Genomic DNA, 22,260 nt, shown 5'->3' with positions numbered 1-22,260 from the left:
TGTGGGGATTGGGTCTAAAGGACAGGTAGTACATTTCATTGAGTGCATTAGCACGGTAATTTCTTCAACAATAATTGGTGCCTGGTTTGTCTGGGGAATCTGAACTCATTGCAGTGTCTATCTGAGCACTTGCTATTTTGTCCCCTGGTAGTGGCGTGATTTTTTTGGTGCAGATGGCAGGATTCCTTATAGTGTCAGGCACAATGGCTGATAAGCAAAGGAAACCTCAGCACACTTGTTGCATAATGTTTATGCAGTGGTTTACGAGCAGGACCCTGGGTGCCTAAGTTTTGCACGCTAGATTAATATCTAACTTTTGGGGAATGGCAGACACAGATGCAGGCCCTTGTGTGGGCTCAGAACGTTGAAGCAGAGCAGAATATGATTTTGTGATGAATGCTTTCCCGTAGATTTTGAGGTAGGTGGGGTTCAAGTGGATGCAAAGGGTGTATTGATCGTGCAAGATGAATGTTTGAACTCTGAGTATGGGGTCTTAAGTATGAACATAATTTAAAAAAACACAAGACTTTTTTTGATGGGGTGCAGTGGCAACCTTCAAATCCCATGTGTCATGAGCTGCTGGGGAACCCTGGGAAAAAGCATTTGCTGTCTGTTGCCATGTTAAGGATAATACTGACTGGACAGGATTTTATGACGAGGTCCATCTGCAGAGAAGAAAACATATTGTACTGGCCCTTGAGACGGAACATCTAGTATGGGCTCTGGTACCCCAGGCCGTGGGCATTATTAACTGTTGTGTTGTGGTGGAAAACCGTGGTAGAGATGACAGAGAGTGGTGAGTTGAGAAAGCTTTGCATTATCTATGTGAAGGATGTGTGGCTTGTGGATGTGTAACCCTTACCATTATCCAGTAGAGTTGCCCCCTCATCAGCTTTTGGCTGTCATGAGAGCTGTGGTATCAGCTGATATTAGAAAATCTATGAAATTGGTGCTGTATCACGAAGGCCCTGATACTATTACCATAAATGTGCAGACCGTCAGTTCTCAGGTCAGGCGAATTACATCTGATGGTGTTGTTAAAGGGGAGAAGGTTAACTGAGCCTCAACAGCCTCAGTTGACAGCATTGTTGCAGCAGTGAACATCAGTGTTCACCACACATGACAAGGCCTTTTGGCAAACCATTGCTGTAATCCACCAGATCCCTACAGGTGGGCCTCCCTATCTGCAAGCATTACTGGCCTGTATATCCAAACATCTGCCCGGAATTGCATTTCCTGTTGAAGGGGATGTTAAAGGTGGGATAATTAAAGAAAGTTGAAGCACTTAGGCAGCCCCTGTGGTTCTGATTTGTAAGAAAGATGGTTCAGGTATGTTCTGTGTGGATTAGAGCAAGCTCAATAAGGTTGTATTCCCCATTCTTCAGACTGAGGAATCACTGAGAGGGCTGAAGCAGGCAGTCTGGTATTTGACCCTCGACCTGGCAAGTGGGTATTGGCAGGTCAAGGTGAACACTCAAGAGAAAGAGAAGACTACATTTGCTACACCAGTTAGTCTATTTCAGTTTGAACCAGATGCCCTTTGGGTTGGGTAAAAGCCCTGCTACGTTTCAATGGTTGATGCAGCATTGCCTTGGAGATCAGGTAAATGATTTCCTTTTGATTTTGATTTCCCTGAATAATGTGATTGTGTACTCTCTGGACTTTGTTATTTGAAGCATTTGGAGAGGGTTTTTCAGAAGTTGCAGAGCCATGGCTTTAAACTACAGCGCAAAAGTGTTGGCTATTTTGCCACTCCGTGAAATATCTGGGGCCTGTTCAGTCAGTCAAGCTTTATTGTCATTCCACTACATGTGTGGACATACAGTGGGACGAAATGTCGTGTCTCGCAGGACCACGGTACTGTGTAAAATAAGCATAAATATAAACATGCAACACTAGACCTAAGGACAGCTTTTAGACCTACATAACTAATTTACTAAGTCAGTAATCTGAAATTAGTGCAAATATACATATACTATAAACAGTTAACTATACAATACAAGTACTTACATAATAACTGTGCAGTAGAGGTATTTAAGAAGGAATAGTGCAATATGATTTGTAGTGCATTCACAAGTACATGATATTGTGCAATAGAGGTATTTAAGAAGGAATAGTGCAATATGATTTGTAGTGCATTCACAAGTAAACATTTGTGTTATCTTAAGTCCTTGTAACATTGGAGGTTAAAAAAAGAGTGATGCCAGGCCTCAAGGGGCAATTGCCACGCAGGGCCAGCTCAAGTTACAGGACGAGCTGCGCCCGGGAATCAAACCCAGATCTCCCGCTGGGAAGGCAAGAATTCTACCACTGAACCACCGATGCTGTTATGAGTCAGCAGGGTTTTGCTATGGATCCAGATAAGACACGATTGTCCGGGAGTCGGTCTCCATTACAATACAATGGGTGGAATCCTTTTTTGAGTTTTGAGGGGTTCCTACCACCATTTTGTCGTCAAGTTTACAAAGATTGCAGTCTCATTGCACCATCTGCTGCAAGGGACTGGGAGGCCAAAGACAGTATCAGTGAATTGAACCACTTAGTGTCAAGAGGCCTTTGATGTGTTGAAATATGCCATACTGTGTGCCCCCATGCTGGTTTATGCAGATTTTAGACAGCCCTTCTGTCTTTATATAGATGTAATCCTGAAGGGATTAGGGGCTGTATTAGCTCAGGTGCACGAGCTCAGTGAGTGATTGTTTATGCAAGTTGTAGCTTGCATGCATGTAACAAATTAACTGTGCTTAGAATCATGCATCTGCCTCTAAGTCTCTTTTTCTGTTGATCTAATGCACTTGTATTTTTCTGCAAGATGTATGTTGCTTTGGAGAAAAGCATCTGCTAAGTGAATAAATGTAAATGCAGCAGAAAGAGACAATGAAAACTACTGCAGTGAGGGCTACAATCAGGTGTGAGTCCACCAGTCCATGGTGTGGAATCTTCTTCCCAGTCACCCTGCAGGAGGCAAGAACTCACTCAGAGGCAAAGTACTCTTCTTAGCACAACTCTGGCCAATGGGAGAGCCCCTACTGGAGGGAGTCTCACCAGTAGTCCTTTGACTGCTCTTTTTATTCATTCAAACATTTACATATTCATCAGTAGGCATTTACACAGTACTTCGCCAGCTTAGTTCCTTCTCACGCACATATTCTTTCACAAGGTTTTGTTTTCTCTTTCATTTTCCTCTTTCACATACTATAGCCAGATGTTTTCTTGTTCTTGTCAATGACCTTTGACCCTTGTCCCTCCTTTGTGCAAAGAAGTATTCTTCTCATCACTTCTGGATTTAGGCATATGCATCAATACCCTGTTTTGCGAACCTAACTAGACATTTTCTACAAGCGCAAGATAAATGTTTTGCAAACAGTGAATCCCCATTATCCACTCATACAAAGATATACCATGTGTAATCTGCTACCATCTGCAGGCTTCAAGTTTCACTCCACAACTGTCTGGCAGATCATGGAGGGGAGTGGTTGACCTACAAAGATTACACCAAGAGCAAGGTGTTCAATAGTCTGAGAGGTCACAAAGAATCTCAGGGTAACGTCTAAGGAACCAAAGGGTTTAGATTGGGCAAGCCGTTCTTCCCAATTACCCCACTCCAGATTTCCCAGTCATTGCCAATGTGAGCATTGAAGTCCACCAGTAGGACTATGGAAGCTGTAGTTGGGGCCCTGTCCAGAACTCCACCCACTGTTTCCAAGAAGGTTGAATGCTCTGAGCTGCTGTTTGGTGCATAAGCACACACAACAGTCAAAGTTTTCCGCTCTGCAACCATAAGTTGCATTGAGGTGAACCTCTCGTCCATCGAAACAAACTCCAACTGTATGGCAGCCTGCTGGGGGCTTGTGAGTATCCCCACACCAGCCTGGCACCTCTCACCCTGTGCAACTTCTGAGTAGGAGAGAGACCACCCCATCAAGGATTCTGGTTCCAGAGCTGACGCTATGAGTGGAGGTGAGCCCAGCTATACGTAGTTGGTATCTGTCAACCTCCCACACCAGTTCTGGCTCCTTCCCCCCAGTGAGGTGGCATTCCATGTGCCAAGAGCTAGTTTCTGCCATGAAAGTCCTATACGCCATGCGCCACCCTGCCCCATCCTGCTGCGTGAAAGGATGGACGAATGAAATGGAACCAAATGCCTCTCTTGCATTGATTAATATCAGTGTCCATGAGTCCACCATCAGGAGAACACTGAACAACAATGGAGTGCATGGCAGGGTTGCAAGGAGAAAGCATTACTATCTAAAATGAACAAGGCTGCCTGTCTATAGTTTGCTAAAGACCACGTGGATAAGCCAGAAAGTTGTTGGAAGAATGATCTGTGGACACATGAGACCAAAATAGAACTTTTTGGCTTGAATGAGAAGCGTTATGTTCGGCGAAAGGCAAACACTGCATTCCAGTACAAGAACCTTATCCCATCTGTAAAATATGGTGGTGGCAGTATTATGATTTGGGCCTGCTTTGCTGCCTCTGGACCAGGACAGCTTGCCATCATTGATGGAACTATGAATTCTGAACTGTACCAGCAAATTCTACAGGAAAATGTTAGGGTATCCATCTGGGAATTGAAAGTCACAGAGAAAGCTATCATTCAGCAAGTCAATGACAATAAACACAGAAGTCATTCTACCAAAGAATGGTTAAAGCAGAAGGAAGTTAACATTTTGAAATGGCTGAATCAAAATCCTGATCTTAATCTTCTAGAAATACTTTGGAAGGATCTGAAATGGATAGTTCATGCTGTCTGGACTACTGCAACTCTCGGCCTTCCTGCTACTGCCATCAAACCTCTGCAGTTTTTACAAATGCTGCTGCACAAGTTATGTTTGATTTGCCAAAGCCTTCCCACATATCTCCTCTACTCATTTCTCTGCACTGGCTTCCTATAACTGCCTGAATCAAATTCAAGACCCTGGCTATTGTCTACAAATGCAACAACAGAACTGCTCCCAGCTATTTACAGGACTTGATGAACTGCTACACCCCAGCCAGACCCCTTTGCTCATCTACTTCTGCTCGCTTGGTGGTCCCACGCCCAAAAGGTGAAGCTCAGAGGTTCTCGGTTCTGGCTCCCTTGTGGTGGAGTGACCTTCCCCTCTCACTCAGAACTGCGGAAACTCTGTCTACATTCAAGTAGGGTCTGAAAACTCACCTCTTCCGGACCCACTTTGCCCAAGATCTCTCCAGCTCATGTAGGGTGTAAATGTTCATGTGCCATAACTTCATGAGCATCCCCAGATATAGCCTTTATTCAGCCACTACTCCGGCATTGTATTTGCTTGTTTGTGTATCTTATAATATTAGAAAAAAAAAAAAATTATAGGAGGGTATTGGTATTTGTCTATCCTGTGTTTTATGCACCTACTTGCGCGATGAACCTCGGTGCAGCAAGTGGTAGGTAACAAACTAGGTTTACTTGAAACTTACATGTCTGCAGCTATGTCTTTCCCTTATTGTAATGCATAAATTGTACTTTTGCTGAGATGTACGTTACTTTGGACAAAAGCGTCTGCTAAATGAATAAATGTAAATGTAAATGTAAACTTAGATGGAGAGGAGGGATTCTCAGCCTAGGGGTTATGAGACCTGTAACTTTTAGTATTGGACAGTTTCTGGAGTTACTGGATCAGGTGCCCAGGGACGTTCAAAAAGTTGAGAAACCCCATGAAAGGAGAACCGTGGCAAGAAATCCTGAGTAGTTTAACCAGCCAGAAGCTGAGGTAAGGGAGGAAATATTGCCCCCATGGAAATCCCAATGTACTACCTGTGGGGTTCTCCCAGCAGATACAGTGACTGATGTGATGCTTGGGATGACCATGGATTTGGGGGTGGTGTAAGTCTGGAATATGACATTTGGTTGCCCTGAAAGTGTATTTGATTGGATCCCTACAAGTTATATTGAGCATAATGATTTTCAAATGAGAAAGAAATATTTAACAGATATTTAGACATTTTAACAGATCAGAGCAGAGGAACTGGATTTTGGACAGAGCCCACAGTGAATGCGAGAGTACGAGCACGAGGATGAGGGCGAAGATGCACTACAATTTGTGAGGACGAATGCCCAGCAGACATTTGTCGGAGGAAAATATCCTCCTTCTCACTGTAGTTCTCTGAGTGTGATTGAAGCGGCTGGGTTTAGGTGTGGTGCTGATGCTGTTGCTGTCTCCCTCGTCTAGCATTTTGTTATCAGGAACAAGGGCTGTGGGATTGTTCTGGAAGCAAAATAGCGCACTGAGAGAACAGATGTGGATGCGGGGCAGTGGAAGCTTCATGGTGGAGTTTCCTCACTATCAACACCAGATGAACTTTTAGAATTGCAGTCTTTAGAGTGCAGGTCTTACTGGCTGGCAGAGGGGACAGGTGGTCAAACTAGATCATCCATCTGCACCAGAGAGAAGACACCAAGTGCTGTGTCCCGTCGACAGGACAATCTTCATTGTTGAGTACTGCTGGACTACTTTTGAAGTAACCTTGCAGGACATGTGTGAGTTCTTTAGGGTGTTGTGCACATAACATTTATTGGGAATAGTGTTGTGCTGTGTTTAACATGTTTTATTTTTTTGATTTGCTGTGTTGGTATAACACTTGGTCTAGGAGTTGCTCAGTGAAGACAAGGTAGTGTATTTGTATGTTTTCTCTGAGATAAAGCAATAACAGTTTCTTCTCTGGCTCAGTTTTATTACATTTTTGTAACGCGTGTTTAATGATTGTAAATAAAGTTTTGTCTTTTAAATTGGGTTGCTGTGGTGCCTGGCTAGTCTGGAGAATCTCAACTTCTAATAGTGTCTATGTGAGCACAAGTTATCCCCACCTCCCACCCCCCCTCCCCTAGGTGGTGGGATGGCATATGTTTGTAATTTTTCAGTTTACTCTCGTTTCCTGTATGTTGCTATGGGAAAACAGCATTGTGTCTTGTGCTGGAAGCATTGGGGAAATGATTGTACCTCAGTTTAACCAAATTTAGACTGTTTAAAGAGGTACACTGTAGAACATAGTTGAGGTATACACAAATTATGGGGGGGCACATTATGGTCTCCTTAATAGCATTAATACCATTATGCTGATGTATTTTTATCATATTCATCACAATTACTGAAAAGCACCAACTTACTTGCATTTCAGACAGTACATTTTGTCTGTGCAAGGGAAATTCAGTATAGGGATAAAAATTGTGCATGTAAGAGACAAGAGATGAGTGTGTGTTCAGAGGAACCTATTATGTAAACATCTTTTTTCACATGACCTTTCTAACATCCTATGATTTCTTGGTAATATAAGATAATCTCCAAAATCTTAATTTCTTCAAATATCTCTCATAGAATTCAATGAAATATCTTTTATCAAATGTAGTTCCCATGATAGTCTTCAAAGTCATTCTTGCATATTCCTGAGTAAACCTTGTGTGAGATGCAATGGTTCGTTTGGAGGACATGTTTATTGTGAGAAATGAACAGCTCCTTCATCTTCTTTATCAAAGCTGCAGCAAAATTTAGAAGTGGCACTAATGAAGTGAAACTTATTGCTGGGTTCAGGCTTGTTTAATCAAAAATGTTGTGTAATCTGCACAAAGGGATACTGGCTCAGAAGGTCAAACTTAACAAAAATAGACACACACACAGACACACACACACACACACAGTCTGAAACCACCTGTCCCAAGCGGGCTTGCGGCAAACTGGAGCCTAACCCGGCAACACAGGGCGCAAGGCTGGAGGGGGAGGGGACACACCCAGGAAGGGACACCAGTCTGTTGCAAGGCACCCCAAGTGGGACTCAAACCCCAGACCCACCAGAGCGCAGGCACAGGCCAAACCAGCTGCACCACCGCACCTCCTCTTCCAACAAAAATATAAAATAAAAATAAAAAATCATTCTGGTAGAAAAAAAACATGATAAAGAAAACTTTGAAAAAAAGACAAATATTATTTAACGAATTAAAAGATAAGACAAAAATCAGAAATACTTCAACACACAAAAAGAAATTACACACACACATTTTCCAAACTGCTTGTCCCATTCGGGGTTGTGGGGAGCCAGAGCCTAACCTGGCAACACAGGGCATAAGGCTGGAGGGGACACACCCAGGACAGGACACCAGTCTGTCACAAGGCACCCCAAGCAGGACTCGAACCCCAGACCCCCGGGAGAGCAGGATCTAGGCCAACCCACTGCACCACTGTGCCCCCCCTCAAAAAGAAATTATTCTGGAGTAATTCAAGTTAAAGTAACTTCCTCAACGATATATAAAGCAAATGTATTCCACACTCATACCTTCCACATACCTTAGGGATAATGATCTGTTCTAAAAGCTCAAGCACAACCTAAAAGGCCATGACTAAATGGTTTCCATGCTGGCTTGTTGAACGCTGCAAACACAAGAGGGCAGGAGAGATTTCCTCAGTGAGATTTTTTCACAGTAAAGCCTCGTTATTCTGCATTGTTGTTTTATTTTGGTAGTGTAGGAGTAAATCCGTGTTTGACTCACACATTAGTCATGTCATTTTAATATGATTTGATATTTTTTACTAAGGGGGTGTGGTGGTGCAGTGGGTTGGACCACAGTCCTGCTCTCTAGTGGGTCTGGGGTTCGAGTCCCGCTTGGGGTGCGTTGCGACGGACTGGCGTCCCATCCTGGGTGTGTCCCCTCTCCCTCCAGCCTTACGCCCTGAGTTGCCGGGTTGGGCTCCGGTTCCCCGTGACCCCGTATGGGACAAGCGGTTCTGAAAGTGTGTGTGTGTGTGTGTATTTTTTACTGTATATCAGAACAAATTTTTATTATTATTATTATTATTATTATTATTATTATTATTATTATTATTATTATAATTATTATTATTTTACTTCTCTCATTCATTTCCTGTTCAGGGGCTGAACTGTTTTACAATTAACTAATCCTTGAATCAGCTGCATGGGACCATCCACACTATGATAAACTGACTTCAGGCATTACTCAGCACAGCAGTAAGAGCAATTCACTGCTAAATATTACATCTAGGTTCTTTGTCATAGAAAGTAGTGTGACCTCAGATTTAACCCTGGTTGATAATTCTTTTTACTTGTGCTTTTCCTGTGGATCTTGAATGTGTTGATTATTTTTGCCGAGTCTATGCTAACCCTGGCCCCATTTGAATACCTCTGTAGACTGGGTGTAATGAGAAGCCATCCCTCTGGGCAGACCTGTCCGGCTAAAAGAAATTATGTTCCTCCTTTAATCACAGGGCTAATCTCTTTCTACTCCAGGTTAGCACTCTAGTGGCAAGACAGAATCATCCAGTGACTTTAGCAGGGATCAAAGAGTGCTGGCCACTCAGGGAGCACCTTCATACACATGGAAAGAAGAGCATCATCAGCACTGGATCAGCAATTACCATGCTCACACGTGTCATCATAAAAGGCATCTGCAGAAATTAACTGCCTATAAACAGCACATGATATTCACTAAAAACACTCTGTAATAGCAAGTAGTAGGACACCTTGTTTGATATTAGTATGCAGCCTATTTAGCCTTCAGTAAAGCTGTGGAAGGAAAAATCCAAATGAACCTTATACAGCTAACAAGTAGAGCCAAAGTGTAATTGTTTGTTACTGTTCTCTAAACTCATTCCGTGCATACAGAGTCCCTCCTTTTACCTTACAAGTTTTTTTTTAAATGCCAGATCAGGGTGCCTGTCCTGGGTGTGTCCCCTTCACCTCATGTTCCGGCTTGCCGTGACCCTGTTTCTTTCAGTCAATGTGTGTGTGAGATCAGGGTGCTCTATTGATGTCTTTTATCACCTTGTTGCTCATAATACTGTAATGCGCTGCACTCTGGGTTTGGATGGGGCGAAGAAAGATGCATGGACAGCGCTCATTACGAATGTTTATTGGAACACCGGCACACAAGGAAATAATATTCTTGGTCCAAGGAGTCTTTTTCTCAAGGACCTGCATTTCAAGCTAGACTTCTTAGCCTGCTTAGCACCCCTCAGGCTTTCCTCCCTTTTTCCATGACAAACACAGTCATCACCATTATATTCCCTATATGCACCCCCATGTGATTGAACACACACACACACACACACACACACACACACACACACACACACACACACACACACACACACACACACACACACACACACACATTTTCAGAACCGCTTGTCCCTTACGGGGTCACGGGGAACCGGAGCCTACCCGGCAACACAGGGCGTAAGGCCAGAGGGGGAGGGGACACACCTAGGACGGGACACCAGTCCGTCACAAGGCACCCCAAGCGGGACTCGAACCCCAGACCCACCGGAGAGCAGGACTGCGGTCCAACCCACTGCGCCACCGCACCCCCCCGTGGTTGAACATTTCATTATATTTTTTCCCACAATACAACTATTTACAGTAAACCCATTTCTCGCTGAAACTCCCAGTAACACGGGCCAGTACAGTAGTAATGAAATGCAGTATGGGTAGCAGGTGTTGGAGGACAATTAAGACTATGGGTTTGACTGAACTTGGCATGCTTATATGAGCAAAAATTGGTTAGATAAGAAATGCCTGGCTCACATCTGGCTGCTTCTTTCTCTGGGTAAGACTGACACCACAGATTGACTACAATATGATTTGGAGTAATTTGAAACTATTTTAACTTTGAAAGTAATCAGCTTTGTTGCTCTCCTTTTCACTGTTTGGCCTGCGGACTGTTCTGCATTTAATAAAGTCAGTCTCCATAAGTTTATTGTTCAAATGCTTTATTGCTAGATGGTTTCTGTTTTACAATAAAACATTTGCAGGGGCATCTAGTGGAAACGCCTGATAAAAAGTACCCATACAAAATCCTGTTCTGTGTAATGTATTCTAATGAGCTCTATACCCCTGTGATAAATATATTGTAAAATCCTTAAATAGCCTGATTTATTGCATGCTAATGGAACTGTGTAGTTCACAGTCATTAATTTTTCCTGAACATGGGCACACAGAGGAAAAGAAGAGAAAGCTCTGGTAGACTGGCATCCTATTGTGGCTGCTAAATTATTGTTATGGTCAGACAAATCACAATAATTAAGATGCCCTTCGATGTCTACTGGAGCACCCACCCACCACCCCGGTTTACATTTGTTTTATTCTGCTTTTCTTTCTTTTCTATTTATCTGCTGTCTCCTTCCTGAAACTCTTTTTCTACTGTTTATGCTGTAGTTATGCCCTTTGGTTTCTGACCTCGTTCAGCATTAGTCATTCTGCTTCGGTGCCAAACTTCCCTCCTCCAACTCCTTCACACAAACAGTCCCTTCCTCCTACTCTCACACCATGCACTACGTGCCAAGCTTGCAGGTCAAAACGAGGGTCAAACCATGAGGCAATGCTTGGCCGGAAATGAGTACCAGCAGGGAATTCATAATGCTTGCACTCTGTAAGAGTGTCAACAGCAAGATTCTGCTGGAAGGCCTGAGATGTAGCAGGAGGGAAAAAGGCGGGTACCAGGCCCCCACTTCGTAAGAAAGATTAAGGCTGCGGGGAAATGAAGGAGGGTTGCAGAAACTGTACCTGCAGTGGGAAAGCAACATGATCAAGCCAGTCAGCTGAAAGAAAACCACTTTTGCTCCATCAATTGCTAAAAGCCACCAGGTAGGCTTTGGTTGTAAGAAATCATGCCATCTTTGTGTTGGAAGCCTGCAGTAAGAGGGTTCCAGCGCCACAGAATTCAGTCGTGATGGAGGAGTATCTTCAGGGATTGTGGTGACCTACCCAAAGGTCAATACTTGTGTAGTTTCAGCATGATATAATTAATTTAAGATGCCCTCTGCAGTCAGAGAAAGTCCCTTCGGCCAACACCAAGACAATGACATTCATTTCCTGAACAGCTAAGGCTAAAAAATAAGATTTTCTAAACCTCTTCATGTTATATAATCTATAGTACATCCATTAAATGACAAATAAAATATTCCTTCATTACATGTTACGTTTAAAAAATTACGTTTACAAGGAAATCGATTTAATCCTTTTGGTCTCAGTGTAGGCCTGTTTGTTTTGCAGTCTTAAGATCCACTGACATAATGTTTTGATTCTTCTTAATACAACTTCATTTGAATTTGTTTTAAACCTAATAAGACTAAACAGTAAATTTCCAATGGAAACCACCAACATCGGGGACCTCAGAGTGTGACTTGTTCATGGATTAAGATGCAAGTCTTTGTGTCTTGAGTAGAGTGAACTGAAACTGACTTGAGTCTTTAGATTTGAGGTTTATGACTTGCTTCAAACTAGTGTTAACAAATGGCGGTAATGCAAAGACATGAATTGATACTTTGCAGCAAAATATTTGTTATAACACGATAATATAATATAATTTAATATATTATCTTCTCATAAGGCTATCTGCAAATATTCAAGATCTGATGCACTCTCATTATCAAATTTAGCTCTGTGTAACTATCGATTATGTTCATAAGCACAACTAATACTGCATACTCATCAATCCATTATCAGTAACTGCTTGTCCGGTGATCTGGAGTCTATCCTGAAAGAATAGGGCCTGAGGCAGGGTACACTGCAGGCGAGCAACACAAGACGTTCACATACATGACACTAATGGCAATTCTGAGTCACCATTTCATCTGAAACACGTACCTTTGAACCATGGGAGGAAAACAGCATTTGATCTCACAGGCCATGAGCATGAGTACCACTGCTAATTACTACTATATACTAGTAAAATGCCCTGGCTGTTTTTCAGATTTGTACAAAATATTGTTACACCTGCTTCACATTATTTCAGTGCAATTGCAGACATACCAAAAAAGTATCCTTGCATGCAAGTGTTTTGAACACAGAAGAGCCATTAATTATTACAAAAAGATAACACAGAAACAGGGACATTGTAAAGTTGTTTTTTAAAACAATTTTTAATTATGTATCTTTCAAAGTTCAGATGAAATATATAATGTAGATGTAAATAAGCTCAACATTTGTTAAAAGCTTTTTATAAATGTCTTTAAAATGTATTTTATATTTTAATTACAGCACCCTGTGGATAAAAGCCATTTAACCAAGGTGAAGTTGCACATTCTAATCAATGAGTTAACACTGCTCATACCTTTGAATTAATAGTTGTTCTAAACTACTTAATACCAGTTTCAGAGAGTCTTGGCAACATATGGCCAGGATTAAGATGTTTTCAATACCATAATTTTTGTTTAACATAAAAAACAGCACCTTCTTCATTTGATGTCTCAATTTATTGATTAATGTGTGAGATTTTTTTTTTTAGTTTTTTAATTGTTGTAAATGAAAGCTAATTGTACAGCAAGTGTGTCTTGGAGTGGGCTGAAATAAAGAAACTAGAAGATGAAAAAGCAAACAGATTTTCCCATTACAATACAATTCGATTGACTTAAGACTTGAGGAATATATTGGCCTTAATAACTTGTGTGAGTCTGTCCAAATAAGTTATATATTGTGTGAAGTGGTGTCAAGTAATTTGAGGACTACTGTGTACTACCAACCATAGACTGGTATGTTTAAGCCATTTTTCTGTACAGATGTTCACATGTGCAATAAAAAAACTTGATTTTTTTATATTTTCTAAACCAACCTTGGCTAAAAGTTCAGAGGTTGCTAGAAGTGCATAAACCATAAATTGTTTTATAAAAGATCCTCTGCTATGGAGATATTCACTATAATTGGGACCAAAGATATCTGAAGAAATTGCTGAGAAAATGAAAAACAATAGCCAGTGTAGCCCTTTGCAGATATAATTTCACAATATAAAACCAATTACTCATATATGTGTGTACCAGGCAAGAATGTAATATTTTCCACTATTTTTGAGCCCATAAATAGAAATTACACCACAGCTGGTACAAATGTAATAGATTAACTACTATTCAAGAACTTTTTAACTTATGGGTGCTGACATCCAGCAATGGCTTATATTACAGGAAAATGTATAAGATATGGTATAATTATTTTATTGACCATAAGGACTGTTGTTTCCAAGGACTATTAGTCTTTCAAGACTACATAAAAGGCCTTCCAGTAGCACTGAAAATGAAAGCCATCTTTTCTTTCCTTCCTACATGTCTTGTCAATACAGATGGAGACTATTATTTTGACAGTGGCCAAAGGAAGAAGAGGAACTGAATCTCCCAAATTTTAACTGCACAAATGATGAGAGCTGTTAGCTGCTCAGAGCCACTGGAGCCAGGGCACCCAACCTCCGGGGCATAGTGCAAAAATGGAGACTGTGCCCTCCCTTTCCCCATCCCTTATCTAAAGCAGCCCAGTTCCACTCCATTAGCCAATGTCACTTCCCATTTCTTCCTGCGCTCTGTTCCATATTCCATTACCTCGCATAGGCGGCCTTCCTTCCCGTTCCTTATGGGAAAATCAATAGTAGCACTAAATAGATTTCACAATCAATTTTTCTATCATCATTCTACGCAGCTGCCTTCCGGATTTGAGAAAAAGATGGAAAAACAATGAGACACACAGACAGACAGGCAGCCCCCTGCTATTGTACATTGTTGCACTAGGTCACACGTATTAGTGTTTGTCTATAATCAAACTCTTCAAAATATACCTGGAAATTCCATTGCAATATCCTAGACACCTTAACTGAAAGGATATTTTTATGATGAATGAAACATTTCACTTTCTTTTTCCACTATCCACTTTAAATTTCTTCATTTGAGACATATGCCAAAATGGCTGGTCATCATTTTTTAGTCTTTCATCAAAGAGGTACAAGTGATGTTTTAGATGGTTTAGTGTGGTTGGGTTCGACATAGTTTAAGTGACCAGTGAAGACAGGTTCCACTTCCTTATAGACTGCAACTGAAAGTCTGGTGTCAATTTAGCTGTAACAGTGGAGAAATAACTTAGCCACAAGCACCTGTTAAAAATCTACAAATATGTACTTACAGATACAATCTTAGTTTGGTCACGTTAATTGTAGCTAGGCATGGGAGGCAACAAATGGGTCATATTTAATCAGAAAGACAAAAAACACCCTCCTTTTGTTTCAGTTGTGAAGCTGATCCTGTGTTATATCTACAATTGTAAATGAAAGTATTTGGATCTGTGTGTGATCTTACTCTTCTGTATTCCTCTTTTTCGTGAGCCTTTTTTTGCGTGGTAGTGCTTCAGTGATTGTTTTATCTCCTAGTGAGAAGAGGGTTCAGGGAGAGGGTGCCAGTACATGTGAAAAAGAACATTGTTCATCCTCTGAGAGCTTCTGCTCCAAGCTGTTCAGGGAAACACTTTTTCCTGTAATTGCCGTTTATTTGTGTGGTACACATAGTGAGGTGTAACCCAGAAGGGGTGGAGGTACTGCCATCTGCTCAAGGGGAATATCATGCAGGCATCTGCTTAACCTTTTCTTCAGCTATCTAAGAAAATGTCTGAAGGCTTTAGCTGTAACAGTGGAGAAATAACTTAGCCACAAGCACCTGTTAGTCTAAGAAGTATGTTAAGATACTGAGTCCTTTTTTTTCTATGGTGGGAGAAATATGAAGATGAACATGCAGGCAAAAAATCACTGCTGGGAGGGGAAAAAGGGTTTCTGGGCTTTCCAGATGAATAGATGTATATCACTGCAAAATCAGAGAAAACCCCTCTCAATTTCAATAGCTTGGGTAAGCAAAATACATACTTCAAAAAATAAGAATTTCAGTCCAAAATGTTTTAATTATAGCTCAAAATAGAATTTAACACACAATCATCTAAACTTTTTAAAAGAAGAGCCGTACAATGAATAGGAAATCCATTTTGATCTATATACAGCTGAGGGTAAAAAAACACAGAGGATATGAGAATTAGAGAAAGTTATTGAAAGGAGACACATCAATCACTTCGATTTACAAAACTCAAAGAAGCAGGGGTAGGATGAAATCACGCAATTTATAAATTGGACTATCCATGTTGAGGAGAGAAAGACGATGGGCATCAGTAAAATGTCAAGAAGATGTTTGTTGAACCCCATGATTCAGTCTGTAGGACCAGCCTTAAAATAGCTGTGGCTTCAACTAGCTGGCAAAGTCCAAACCTCTTTATCTCAACACACCTTGTTCCTCATGTCTGTCTTTTGAAAAACCTCCAGTCAAGAAAGAAGACTTAAAATTGAGAAATGAGGACAGCCCAAAACTCTGTGAGGAAAAAAGCTCATGTTATATTAATCTCCATTTCTTTGTACAAAGAGAGAATGGCACTCATGTTCTCCTAGTGCCGTGGCAATGCAGACTAAGTGAAAGTGCTTGTACGACTTCCTTAGCAGCAGGACTAGACCACAGTATTTGCACTTCAACATTTTAAAATAACCTTTAAGCACTGGCTCACTGCAGGGGAGGGTAAGCCTGTGGAGGTGTCGCTGGAGGGAGAAAATCCCACACAGGGAGCCTAGAGGTTGCATCACATCCTTCACCTCCATGAACTTCTGCAGAAAACTTTTCCATTCTGCCCCATGATGATCAGAAGTGATATGGACTTTAGGGACACAGAAAAACACACAGCATAACACACAGCATAACAGGTCCCTACATATCTCAGCACCGTGACACTTTAAGATGCCTCTTTTTTGATTTTTTCCTTTGCAATAATACAGGACTTGATAGGAGCTCCTCTCCACCTCCGCTCTACATTTTCAGCAAGATATAAAGTCAGACTACACTTACACCGCAACTTGTGAACTCAGTAATTTAACCAGCTCTTTCCACAATTTAGCCCTCTCACTCTATCTCTCCTGCATCCCCACAAGAATTTTAGCAGGGTGATTCAACAATGTGGGGGATTTTGGCTAACTGCTTTGCTGAGCTTGGCACACATAATCAAAGCAGAACAATGAGCTCTTATGCAACACAGATTAGGAAATGCCCACATTGAATACTGCCTTTCAGTTTGTAACTGGAGCAATCATCCCTCTTCATGAAATGTTATTTGTACATCTCCAGAAAAAGTGGAGCTGATTACACCATGGGTTATACCTACAGTTTTTTTCCATCTTCAGTGTTTTATTCCTGCTGGTCTCTGGAGATGTTCAACTGACCTATTCTAAGTCTTGCATTAAACTCAGAATCTCATCCCATATTTAATTTCTTATTCATTATCCATAATGTTTGGATGAAAAAAATATATAATTTTCTTTGCTTTGGGATCCCCATACCCACCCCTCGGGTTGCAGTGGCACATTCCTGTGGTTTTGTTTCCTTGCTGAAAACTCCAGTACAAGAAAATTCTTATTAGCTTACTATCTTATTGGCTCCTACTGCATTAACAATCTCTGTGTATATATCTGAATACGCCCACAAACATTTTCAATATATATTCATATATAAAATAAATACAAATAAAGTCTTTAATCTTTACACTATATTGGATAACAGGACACTTCTCCTTTGACTGTAGTGGACAGCCAACTATTTGCCAATGTTTCTTTTTTTGCTTTTATCTTTGTTGGGTGTTGCCGATTGGCGTTATCAGCTAATGATAAAAGTCAAATTTTGCTGTTCTGAAGTTGCAATTGATTTAGGATGTTCTGCGATAGTTATCCGAACTCAGCAGGACTCTGCTTGTGGTTCTTGGACATTCTGCACAGGCTGGGCGTTGCTGCTTTCTGTGGAGCTACCATCTAAGCTATTTTTAGCTGGAAGTTGGTCTGGCTTGGGAGGCGTCATGGCTCTGTGACTGACTACTTCTGAAGGAAGAAGAGAAGTATGGAACTTTTCAGTCTGCTGTCTCTGTTGTTTCCAGCTGAGTGAGGCCCCATCTTGGCAGGCCTTGGCTGCAAGCAGAAGGAGCAGAGAAGAGGCAGCTAACAGGACAGCTGGAGTCAGGTCTGGTGAAGCCACAGGCATTGGTATTTCTTTAGTCCTGAGGTGGATGCACAAGGTATCATTAGCCCCTAGATGCAGGCACACTCTGTAGTGAGTGCCAGGCTGGAGTCGAGTCAAGTTGAACCCCTTGGTACCAGCTAATATTCGGGCGCTGTGCTTTTCATGGTCTTCTACACTTCCATTTGCCAGCCAGGAAAGTCGAGTGGTAAGAAAATTGTGGCTTGGCTGCCAGGCTAAGAGAGCATAACGCTCCCTGACCTCCTTCACCTCCAGATGATTGGGTTGCTTTGGACTTACAAAGTTGGCCTTTCTCCCCCCAGTCACTCGAACTGTCACGCTGCGGGTGTCAGCACCCACTAGATTCTGAGCCACACAGGTGTAGAACCCTGCTTCCTCAGAAGTGATCCCCAAAATCTCTAAAGTTCCCTCTAGCTGGACCTGGTATGGACCATAACTTGTGGATGGGGAAAGCTTAAGGCCATTAGGTGTGACCCAGTAGATGCTCGGATCAGGTTCAGCAAGAGCTCTGCAGTGCAGGGCTAGGCTGTCCCCATTTCTGACCAGGATGTATGATGGGAATGTGCCTGGTGCAATAAGGGGCAGGCAACTGTCAGCCATTTCTCGGAAGGACACCTCCTTCACCCTTCTGGCTTTAAGCTCTGGAGGCTCTGAGCAGAATGTGGACTGGGGTTCAATAAAGCGTACGGGTTTATTATCTTCTGCTCCCACCCAGCGAATGAGGCAGTCACAACGGATAGGATTGGAGTGCAAGCTGATCTCCTGCAGGCTGGGGAGGGAGTACACTGTTTGCCTGTGGAGAGCACTCAAGGCATTGCTGTTCAGCATGAGACTCTCCATACTGGACAGCTCCTTGAAGGCCTTGGGGTGAATATAGGACAGCCTGGGGTTGTTGGTGATCTCCAGCTTGGTCAATTCTGGCAGGTTGTCCATGGCTGAATGCTCTATAGAGACCAACTCTTCCATGTTGTTCAGTCCCAACTCCTTCAGATGAAGCATGTTTTTGAAATCTCCCTGCTGTACCAGCTGAATAGGGTTCTTGTTCAGGTCAAGGAATTTCAACCTAGGCAGTTTCTGAAGGGCCTCCTTTGGTACTTTTGTTAGCTGGTTGTCATAAAAAGAGATGCTCTCTACATTTGTCAAGCCTTCCAGAGCTCTCTCAGAAAGCTCACGTAAGCCCATCCCTGCAAGAACTAAACTGCGTAATGACCCCAGAGGTTTGAAGTTGAGGTCTTGAACGACATCTACTGGGTTTCCTCCAATCATGAGAACCTCGAGCTTGGGCAAAGCATGGAACCAGCGCCTATCAATCACCACCAAGCGATTAGAATTGAGGTGGAGCCGCAGTAAGCTGTCCAGCCCCTTGAATGCCCCTGGGGAGATATTCCGCAGCCGATTGTGGTTGAGGTACAGCTCCTGGAGGCCAGGCAGGCCAGAGAAGGCAGAGTCTGGAAGGTGACGAAGCTGGTTCTCCTCTATGTGGAGGCTCAGCAGAGTAGGTATGTGGGTAATCTGCAGATGACGGGCACTGGTGAAACTGTTCTGGGAGAGGTCCAGCTCTGTCAAGTTGGCAAGATCCTGAATGTCCCTCTGGTCCAAGGAACTGATGAGGTTACTCTGAAGCCGCAGTGTCTGAGTTTCCAGCGGTAGCTTGGCTGGGAGCCGTGACAACAGCAGATCATTACAGTCCACTGTGGGAGCTTCCCGGTACACTGACTGTGGGGAGTACCAGGGTTTGATCTGGCACACACACTGCTGGGGACAGGGCACCCTCCAGGGCATGGAATGAATGACCAGACCACTGGCAATGCCAAGGAGAATATGGGCTTGAATAAGGAACATAGTGCTGTCTCTCATTCAAAATGGCAGAATCTGTATGATAAAATGTATATGCTTAATGATCACAGCAGTTATATAAAAGCATTGTTTTCACTTTCAGCTGTAGTTGGTAACAACTGAAGAATTTCTGTGACTCACAAATTGAACAGTTTTCTGAATTTGTAGAAAATAAAGTGAAACGTAATGCTGTTTCATCTAAAAAAAAAAAAAAAAAAAAAAAAAAAAAAAAGAGTTTTAATTTCAGGCGAACAAACTGGCTTCCTCTGAGCTTGTCATGAGTTGTGAGGTGATCTGTAGATGTTATGGGTTTCCACAGGTAATTTCCATTTCACAGTCCAAGGCATGCACTATGTGCAGCAATTCTTGAGGATGATTGTTCTCTGAGGCTTTTGGATAACTTTCCTCACATCATGACTGCTGGGGGTGGGTGACTCAATGCATATAGAGGCAATCCTGCAGGTGAAACAGAAGACAGTGTTAGAACATCGCATTTCTGTGGAAAAAACCTTGTGGCAGACATGAGAACTGTTACATGTTTATATATAAAAATTTTCAACACAGAACAAACTTTGATTGGTTATTTAGTCTTACACACTACTGCCACTCAATTAGGTGTGTTAGAGAACCTTTTACAGATAGAAGTTCTCTAAGACACCTAATTGAGTAGCAGTAGTGTGTAAGGCTAAATAACCAATCCCTCACAATAAAAATTTGGATAACAGGGTGATAATGATGAAAAAACCTGTTATATGAGGAATAGATAAACTGTCTAGATCTATTTTTTGTATATGTATATTCAGAGTGTTCAAATATACAGAGCTACATACTGTATTTTCAAAATGTGTTTTCTTTTGATGTACAAAACATTTATACATTGCAGTATAATACTTAATTCTGCCAAAGGCCATATCTTTTTCTTTCATACCTAAGAAAAATTAATTCTAGGACATGACAGCTGAACCCTTGCACATTTGTCTTTCCTCTGCAAGAAGATTTTTGCAAGAAAAGAAACAGAAATATTGCAGACTCGTGGTAAAAGATTTAGCCTGGCAAACAAGGACCTGAATATCAAAAACATACAAGCAGAAAGTCCCTTTTGTCATTTTCTCATTGCAAGAAAAAAAGGCATAAGACCTAAAATAGGATATATTTAAGTGACTTCCAGGTATACACTGTACAGATGCTTCCATTTCAGTTGAGCATTATGAATAAAAAAAACAAAGCTTTATAACATTTGGGTTACATATTATTGCAAGTTAAATTGTGACACATTTCATTAACTTAAATGAATTGCTTTACTGAAGCAGTTCATCCAGGGTGTGTACAAGTCCCACACAAACCCATACCTTGTTAATATCCCCCTTTTCCAAAGCGATGCCTGACTAATTTGTTCTGTTCTTGAACACACAATCAGTCTTAAAGTTTCCCCTGGCTCCCTTCTCATACTGGAGAGAATCTCCAGCTATGTTTCTCCCTGATGAGGGCCAGCGACAAGTCATCTTGGTTATTAATATGCTCATCTGCTGTATGTATGCCACACCTCCTCATCCAGAACAGCTGCCACTGCAAGATTTTCTCAAGTCATTTGTGAGACACAGAGATATGAGGCACTTCAGTGCCTTGGAAACAGAAACATTTGTGGGCAATGCCCCTGTGTTAAATAACACCTCTGGTCACAGGATATCTTCTCAATATAACTGTAGTTCTTCCATTTTTATTATCAAAATTACAAATAGTAATGTTTGCAGATTTTGGGATGAGATGTTTGTCTGTTTACATTTATTCATTTAACTAGCACTTTTGTCCAAAGAGATGTACATCTCAGCAAAAGTACAATTTATGCATTACATTGAGAGAAGGAGACATAGCTGCAGACATGAAAGTCTCAGGCAAACCTAATTTGTTCCCTACCACTTGCTACACCGAGGTTCATCGTTCAAGTAGGTGCATAAGACACAGACAAATCCCGATACCCACACCATCCATCCATTCATCTTCCTCCGCTTATGCGGGACCGGGTTGTGGGGGCAGCAGTCTAAGCAGAGCCCCCCAGACTTCCCTCTCTTCGCAAACTTCCTCCAGGTCCTCTGGGGGAACCCCAAGGCATTCCCAGGCCAGCTGGGAGACATAGTCTCTCCAACGTGTCCTGGGTCTGCCCCGAGGCCTCCCCCCCAGTGGGACAAGCCCGGAACACCTCCCCAGGGAGGCGTCCAGGAGGCATCCGGAACAGATGCCCGAGCCACCTCAACTGGCTCCTCTCGATGCGGAGGAGCAGCGGCTCTACTCCGAGCTCCTCCCGTGTGACTGAGCTCCTCACCCTATCCCTAAGGGTGCGTCCAGCCACTCTGCGGAGGAAACTCATTTCTGCCGCTTGTATCCGTGATCTCATTCTTTCGGTCATGATCCAGAGTTCATGACCATAGGTGAGGGTAGGAACGTAGATCGACCGGTAAATTGAGAGCTTCGCCTTACGACTCAGCTCCTTCACCACAACATACCCACACCAATTTTTTTTTTTTTATATTAAATATTATAAGATACACAAATGAGCAGAACAATACCAGAGTAATGGCTGAATGAAGGTTGCATCTGGGGA

General features: G+C 42.2%; 1 protein-coding gene across 1 annotated transcript; it reads right to left on the bottom strand.

The window, feature by feature from the left end:
* Positions 1–15,729: 15,729 nt before the first annotated feature.
* Positions 15,730–19,851, bottom strand: lrrn2 (leucine rich repeat neuronal 2). Its single transcript, XM_018758540.2, has one exon. The coding sequence runs from the start codon at positions 19,680–19,682 to the stop codon at positions 17,529–17,531; it is 2,154 nt and encodes a 717-aa protein (XP_018614056.1). The 5' UTR covers positions 19,683–19,851; the 3' UTR covers positions 15,730–17,528.
* Positions 19,852–22,260: the final 2,409 nt, after the last annotated feature.

The sequence above is a fragment of the Scleropages formosus genome, chromosome 2 (genome assembly GCF_900964775.1).
Source record: "Scleropages formosus chromosome 2, fSclFor1.1, whole genome shotgun sequence".
Lineage (NCBI taxonomy): Eukaryota > Metazoa > Chordata > Actinopteri > Osteoglossiformes > Osteoglossidae > Scleropages > Scleropages formosus.
This window is presented reverse-complemented; position numbering and strand designations above follow the sequence as displayed.

What these genes read in the sequence shown, in the direction of transcription:
- lrrn2 (XM_018758540.2), bottom strand. Translation starts at nt 19,682, where the DNA reads ATGAGAGACAGCACTATGTTCCTTATTCAAGCCCATATTCTCCTTGGC.